Below are 8,436 nucleotides of genomic sequence, written 5' to 3'. Positions count from 1 at the left end.
CTACCATGTGAGCACCATCACAAGATTCACCCCATAAATCAAGATATTCCAAAGCACTTAGAAAATTTGAATATTAAGTGTGGTACACCATTTTATCTCTTGTGATTTTTTTTTTCAGCTTCTCCCTTGCTTTTGTAGAGAGAAATCTCAGTGTCTTCCTACTTACAGGGCTTGTTTTTAGTAGTCACAATTCAAAAAAAGATTCATAAGCTGATGTCTCAAGATGAATCACTTACTTAATTTTGGTTAAAATCTCCAGCTGGTTTTAAACAAAATGAACCAAAATTTAGAGAATTTGTTTACACAAAAGCTCTACAACATTTTAAGACACAAGTTGATTCACAAAGTAGTTCTTCAAAAATTCAAAGATTTCTAAAATCTGACTGATAATAGGCAGGAAAGAGAAAAGTGTATACTGTCATGCTAAACTATTATTTCGCACTCAAAATCAGTTTTGTCACAAAATTTTGTAGTTCAGTTTTCTGAGTACATATAAAATTACTTAATTTTTTACAACTACAGTTTCTAATTCAACTGATGGGGGAAAAAAACGACATTTGGAAACAGTTATTAAGTATGTGTGCACCCAACCAACTTCAAGTACATTCTGAGTCTATTAATATCTTAATTTAGTAAGAAAATTATTTCCTCTATAACACTGTGTTCCACCAAAATTTGTATTTTATTATCATTGAAGAAAATCTCCAATATTCAATGTCTTAACATTTATTTCATGTGTTTCACTTTTGACAAAATGAACTTACAAAAGCATTACAAGCATACCTCAGAGATATTGCAAGTTGAGTTCCAGATGACTGCAATAAAGCAAATATTGCAATAAAGTGAATCACATGAATTTCTTGGTTTCTCAGGGCATATAAAAGTTATGCTTACACTATACTGTAGTCTATTAAATGTGCAATAGCGTTATGTCTAAAAAATACTTTATTGCTAAAAAATGCTAATGATTATCTGAGCTTTCAGTGAGTTGTAATCTTTTTGCTGGTGGAGGGTCTTATCTCAGTGTTGATGGCTGCTGAATGATTAGGGTGGTGGTTGTTGAAGGTTGGTGTGGCTGTGGCAATTTCTTAAAATAAGACAACAATGAAGTTGCCTAATCAATCGATTCTTCCTTTCACAAAAGATTTCTCTGTAGCATGTGATGCTGCTTGATAGTGTTTTATCCACAATAGGACGACTTTCAAAATTAAAGTCAATCCTCTCAAACCCTGCTGCTGCTTTATCAACTAAGTTTATCTAATATTCTAAATCCTTTTTTGTCATTTCAACAATGTTCACAGAATCTTCACTAGGAATAGATTTCACTTTATTTGCTCACCCCTAAGAAGCAACTCCTCCTCCATTGAAGTTTTATCATCATATTGCTACAATTCAGTCACATATTTAGGCTCCAAGTCTAATTCTAGTTCCCTTGCTATTTCTACCACATCTGCAGTTACTTCCTCTACTCAAGACTTGAACCGTCAAAGTCATTCATGAGAACTGGAATCAATGTCTTCTAAATTCCTGTTAATGTTGACATTTTGACCTCCTCCAATGCATCACAAATGTTCTTAATGGCATCTAGAATGGTGAATGCTTCCTGGGCAGTTTTCAATGTGCTTTGCCAAGATTCAGCAGACTAATCACTAAGTATGGCAGCTATAGATTTACAAAATGTATTTCTTAAATAATAAGATAGGAAAGTCAAAATTACTCCTTGATCTATGGGCTGCAGAATGGATGTTTTGTTAACAGACATGAAAACATTAATATCCTTGTACATCTCTATCAGAGCTCTTGGGTGACTAGACACATTGTCAATTAGTAGTAATATTTATAAAGGAATCATTTTTTCTGAGCAATAGGTCTCAATAGTGGGCTTAAAATATTCAGCAAACCATGCTATAAACAGATGTGCTACCATCCAGGCTTGATTTTTCCATTTCTAGAGCACAGGCAGAGTTGATTTAGCATAATTTTTAAGGGTTCTAGGACTTTCAGAATGGTAAATAAGCATTGGCATCAACTTAATGTCACCAGTTGCATTAGCCCCTAACAAGAGAGTCAGCCTGTCCTTTGAAGCTTTGAACCCAGGCATTGACTTCTCCTCTCTAGCAATGAAAGTCCTAGATGGCATCTTCTTCCAATGGAAGGCTGTTTTGTCTATGTGGAAAATCTGTTATTCAGTGTAGCTGAGGTAGGAGGCAGGACTCAACTCCAGAGGCAGGGCTTGGGCATCAGTCCAAATTGAGGACTAGCTAAAACAGGGACTGGGTAGAAGCAGCTTTCCATAAGGCACGCCCAGCAGTGTGCCATGTCAGTTTACCATTACATGGCAACCCTCAGGAGTTACCACCTCTTTCCATGGCAATGACCCGACAACCCAGAAGTTACTACCTTTTCCTTAGAAATTTCTGCATAAACTGCTCCTTAATCTGCATGCAATTAAAAGTAAGTATAAATATGATTACAGAACTGTCCTGAGCTGCTACTCTCTGCCTATGGGGTTTCCCTGCTCTGCAAGAGCAGTCATGGAGCTATAACACTGCCACTTCAATAAAGCTGTGTTCTTCTACCCTACCACTGGCTCGCCCTTGAATTCTTTCCTGGGAGAAGCCAAGAACCCTCACAGGTTAAGCCCCAGTTTGGGGCTCACCTGTCCTGCATCATAGCCACCTTCATGAATTATCTTAGCTAGATTTTCTGGATAATTTGCTGCAGCTTTTATATCAGCACTTGCTGCTTTTATGTTATGGAGATGGCTTCATTCCCAAAACCTCATGAATCAACTTTTATTAGCTTCCAATTTTTCTTCTGCTGTTCATAGAAGGTAGGTATTACTTAACATTCTGTCTGGAAAAGGAGCTGGATAAGGGAGCTCCTTGTATTATAGCAAAGCAGCCAACATTTTATGTGACATAGTACCTTATTAACTCTAGGTATAAAGAAATAAGCTAAAGATGCATATTGTTGTTCCTAGAGCAGCCACCAAAATAATAATGCAAAACATATAGCTAAAAATTCAATAGAAAAATCAAAATGGAATACTAAAAAAATTTCAATTAACCCAAACAAAGGAAAGAAAAGAGAAAAAGTGGGACATAAAACAGAAGCAACAAATACCTAAAAATGGTAAAATGGCAGACCTAAATCCAACTATATCAATCATTATATTGAATGAAAATGAACTAGACACTACAATTATAAGGCCAATATAGTTGGGATGGATTAAAAAACAAAAAAGTTTCAACTATAGTGTGTGAGATGAGACATAAATATAAAAATAGGTTGAGGAATCCACTTGTGCCTGGTATCCTAGTGCACACGCCTTGCAAGCAACGACGCCATGAGTCTGACTTCCAGTTCCAGCATACAAGTTGAATGGATCACAGCATTTACTATTGCTGCTGGGAGAGCTGCAACTGGTTATCTAGCTTACAAAAGATTTTATGACAAAGATCATCAGAATAAAGCTATGATGAACCTTCACATCCAGAAAGACAACCCCAAGATAGTACATGCTTTTGACATGGAGGATTTGGAAGATAAAGCTGTGTACTGCCATTGCTGGAGGTCTAAAAAGTTCCCATTCTGTGATGGGTCTCACACAAAACACAACAAACAGACTGGAGACAACGTGGGACCTCTGATCATCAAGAAAAAAGAAACTTAACTGGACACTGTTGATGCTGCATATCAACTTGTGAAGTTAACTGATTGCTTAATTAGAATGACTACCACCTCTGTCTAATTCACCTCCCCTGGGTTCTAAATGTGGTATATTGCAAACTGCAGCTTTCGTATTAATGGCATTTGTCTTACTTTTTGAAACATCGTGGTGCACATTTGTTTAAACAAAAAAAAAAAAAAAAAAAAAGGAAACACCAACCTCATGGCCTGTGGGTTATTTTGGTCTTGTAAGGATCAGTTTCTTTAAAATATTGACATATACAGGTGTATCTTACATAGAATATAGTTGTATCTTGAAGTCAACATATTAAATTATTCTCAAATTTTTTAAAAAAATATATTGAAAATAAAAGGAAAGAAAAAATAACTATGGAAACACATATCATAAAAAAAGGTGGAGGAGCTACATGCAGATCAGATAAAATAGACTTCAAGAAAAGGAGTGTTAGCAGAGATAAGAAGGGACATTTTGTAATGATAAAGGATTCAATTCCACATAACAAGCCCAAATGTGTCTGCAAGTGATAGCAAGCTTTAAAACAAATGAATCAAAACTTAACAGAAGTAAAAGAAGTAGTCAAATCTATACACAGAGTTGGAGATTTTATCATTCCCCTCAGCTACTGATAAAACTGTTAAACAAAAAATCAGTACAGGTATAAAAGATCTGAATGATGCTATCAAACACCTTGGTCAAACTGGCACTTACAGAACACTACATCCACAACTATAGACTACATTATTCTTTTTAAATGCTATGGAGTATTCACCATATGCTGGACCATGACAGGTCTAAATACATTTCAAAATATTAAAATATTATGGAGTATGTTCTTTAACCACAACAAATTACATTGGAATCAATATTAATGTGAAAGCTAGAAGTGCCCCCAACTATTTGGAAATTAAACAAATACTAAATAAGTTTCAAAGAATTCAAAAGGGAAACTAGAAAATATTTTGAATTGAATAAAAATGAAAACACAATGTATCAAAATTTGTGAGATGCAGTTAGAGTGTTCAGATGAATTTTCTTAGCTTACATGAGAAAGGAAGAAAGGTATAGAATCAGTGTTTTAAGGTTTCACTTCAAGCTAGAAAAAAAGAGCAAATTAAACCCAAAGTAGATAGAAGAATAGAAATAATAAAAGAACAGAAATCAATTGAATAGGAAATAGAAATAGTACACTGAAAATTAGATCTTTGAGAAGATGAATAGAATTGATAAACTTCTCACAGGAAGGATCAAGAAAAAAAGAAAATACAAATTACTAATATCAGATTTGAAAGAGCCGATAGTGCTACAAACCCTACAGATATCAAAAGGATAATAATGGAATATTATGCACAATGGTTCATTAATAAGTTTGCCAGCTTACATGAAATGGGCAAATTCCTTGAAAAGCACAACTTGCCAAAACTGACACAGGTGAAACAGAAAATTTGAATAGCCTTATACATGGCAAAGAAATTGAATTTGGTATCAAAAACATTCCCAGAAAGAAAACCTTCAAGCTCAAGATTCCACCGCTGAATTTGATCAAATGTTTAAGCAAGAAATAACATCAATCACAAGTAAACTCTTTCAGAAAATAGAGAAAGGAATATTTGCCAGCTCTTTTAATGAGTCTAGCATACTCTGATATATCAAAGCCTGAAAAAAAATTACGAGAAAATTCTCCATTAACACAAATGCAAAAATCCTTAACAAAATACTAGCAAATAGAGTTCATCCATATATGAAAAAAATCATTCACTGTGAACCAGTGGGCTTATCATAGGAATGCAAGACTGATTTAGTATTTGAAAATCAAAGAAATTCAACATACTAACAGAATAAAAGAGAAAAACCACGTGATTATCTCAAAATGTAGAGAAAAAGCATTTGTCAGCATTCAAAATTCACTTAAGGTTTTAAGATAATACACACACAGTGTATGGGGAATCAAAGAAAAACTTGTTCAGTCTGATAAAGGGCAGCTACAAAAAAAATCTACCAGTGTCATACTTAACGGTGAAACACTGAACACTTCTCCCTTACTACTGGTCACAAGACAAGGATGTCCCATTTTCAACACTTCTATTTAACATCATACTGGAGGCCCTCACCAGTTCAATACAGAAAAGAAATAAAAGGCATAAAGACTGGAAAGGGAAACGTAAAGTTTTTCCTTTTCACAGGTGACCTGATCATTTAATTATCAAAACTTAATATTGATAATAAAACTACTAGAATATGTGAGATTAACAATGTCAGAGGATATGTCAATACATATAATCCATTGTATTTCTAGGTAGCAACATTGAACAATTGGAAAATGAAATTAAAGAAGCAGCTTCTTTTATAATTATGTCAAAAAGAAACAGGAACAAATTTGACATCAGTATTGCAAAAACTTCTCAACGAACATTTAACAATGTTCTGCTTATGTAAATTGCACTGCTTAGGTTAACTGAAAGCCTTAAAAAGTATCCAAAAAAGACATTATGTGCTTGGCATGTACTTTCAAAATCTATTGAATAAATTCTAATGAATACCTAATACATTCCATGCACTGGAGATAGAACAGTTAAAGTCCTGACCTCATGAAGTTTACGTCCTACTTAGAGAAGCAGCCAATAAAAAGACAAATTATCCTACAATATATCAAGTGCTAATAATTGCTATGAAAAAAATAAAACTTGTTAAGGGAGAAGAGAGTAATGCAGGAAGACTCTTTTATATAATAGTGAAAGCCTTATTTATTGATTTAAGACAAGGTCTCACTCTGTTGCCCAAGCTGGAGTGCAGTGGCACGATCACAGGTCACTTCAGCTGCAAACTCCTGGGCTCAAGGAGTCCTCCCACCCCAGCCTCCCAAGTAGCTAGGACTACAGGCATGTGCCACCATGGCCAGCTAATTTTTTAAATTTTTTTTTAGAGGCAGAGTCTCACTATAATGCCCTGGCTGGTCTGGTCTGAACTCCTGGGTTTAAGCGATCCTCCTGCCTTGGCCTCCCAAAGTGCTGGGATTACAGGTGTGAGCCACTGCACCTAGCCAAAAGCCTAATTGATAAGGGAAAAAAAAAAAAAAAAAACATTGAGCAGAAGCCTGAGGAAAATGAGAGAATGAGCTATGCATGTTAATCAGAGATGAGAATTACAGACAGAGGGAATAGCAGGTACCAGGGTCCTGAGGCATGAGTGTGCCAGTTTGAGAAACAGTGTAAAGACTAGTGTTGCCAGAGTGCAGGGAGGTGAGCAAGAGGAAGAGTAAATGACAGCAAAGGGGGAATGTCTCAGGGACCCCAGTCATGCAAGGATTGGGGATTTACCTGTGTGCATTATGCAAAACCACAGGAGCATGCCATGACCTAGATATTTTAAAAGGATCTCTCTGTTACTATGAAGAGGGTAAAGTTTAGGGCACCAAGGATAGGAATGGGGTGGGAGACAGAAGCTTCATAATACCTAAAGAGAGAGGTCAGTGATGGCACTAGAGGGGCCCAGAAGCTCTGGGGAAAAGTATTCTTTGTGTTCTAAAAACACACCAAAGACACAGCCCATAAGACTTGGAGTATGGGGTCTGAGAAAAAAAAAAAAAAAGTTGAAGAGTTTACCTGAGCAGCCAGAAGAATAAAGGACGTTTAAAACTGTAGGCGGGGCACAGTGGCTCACGCCTGTAATCCCAGCACTTTGGGAGGCCGAGGCGGGTGGATCACAAGGTCAGGAGATCGAGAACATCCTGGCTAACACGGTGAAACCCCATCCCTACTAAAAATACAAAAAAATCAGCCAGGTGCAGTGGCAGGTGCCTGCAGTCCCGGCTACTCGGGAGACTGAGGCAGGAGAATGGCGTGAACTGGGGAAGTGGAGCTTACAGTGAGCCGAGATCGCACCACTGCATTCTAACCTGGGTGACAGAGCGAAACTCTGTCTCAAAAAAAAAAAAAAAAAAAAAAAAAAATGTAGGAAGTGCATGTTTGAAATAGAAAATCCAAAGGTACATTTTGGACTTGTCCCTTGTGAGATTCAAGTGGAGATCATAGACAGCTGAATATGCAAGTATGGGTTCAGGGGACCAGGTTTTGGGAAGGTAAATTTGAGGAGCCATCAGCCTACCGATAGGGTGATCATATAACTTAGCTTTCAAACTGGGACTTTTGCTGAGACTGAAAGGTGGTGCCAATTATGCCCAGCATTGGGCAAAAACCAGAACTCTCCCAGGCAAACCAGGACACAGGGTCATCCTACCTACAGAGGGTGTTAGAACGATGAGACTAGGTGAGATGCTTGAGGAAATTAGGTTGGATTGAGAAGACAAACATTACAATGCCTAAAAATCCAAAGATGAGAGGGGCCAGCCAAGATCCTATAAGACCAATCAGTATAAGAGCTGAGAGACTGTTGTCCTGGAAGCCAAGTAAAGAACAGGATTTTCAGTAAGAGACAGTGATCAACTGCATCAAATGCTGCTGGCATGTGATGGCAGTGAGAGGATGGATGAGAACTGGATGACAATGAAAGCTAAACTCTGACCCACAGAAAAGAAAGTGTCTGTACACTCTAAGAGCTTTATTCTTTTTAATATTCAGGGTTGAAGAAGTAGAAAAGTATTGGAGAATGCACATAGTTTTCACTTTAAAGAGAAATAATTCAAATCCTTCTTTAAAAATACACTGTCCAAAATGGAATGCTTTGTCAGGGTACAGTGGCTCACTCCTGTAATCTCAGCACTTTGGAAGGCTGAGGCAGGTGGACCA

The 8,436-nt window shown here is 36.8% G+C and overlaps 1 protein-coding gene across 1 annotated transcript; it reads left to right on the top strand.

The window, feature by feature from the left end:
• The first annotated feature begins 3,349 nt into the window (after positions 1-3,349).
• LOC736310 (CDGSH iron-sulfur domain-containing protein 1-like) lies at positions 3,350-3,676 on the top strand. The gene has a single exon (XM_054677705.1). It carries the CDS (start codon positions 3,350-3,352, stop codon positions 3,674-3,676), a length of 327 nt encoding a protein of 108 aa, XP_054533680.1.
• The last annotated feature ends 4,760 nt before the right edge of the window (positions 3,677-8,436 follow it).

The sequence above is a fragment of the Pan troglodytes genome, chromosome 12 (assembly GCF_028858775.2).
Source record: "Pan troglodytes isolate AG18354 chromosome 12, NHGRI_mPanTro3-v2.0_pri, whole genome shotgun sequence".
In the NCBI taxonomy this organism is placed as follows: domain Eukaryota; kingdom Metazoa; phylum Chordata; class Mammalia; order Primates; family Hominidae; genus Pan; species Pan troglodytes.
This window is presented reverse-complemented; position numbering and strand designations above follow the sequence as displayed.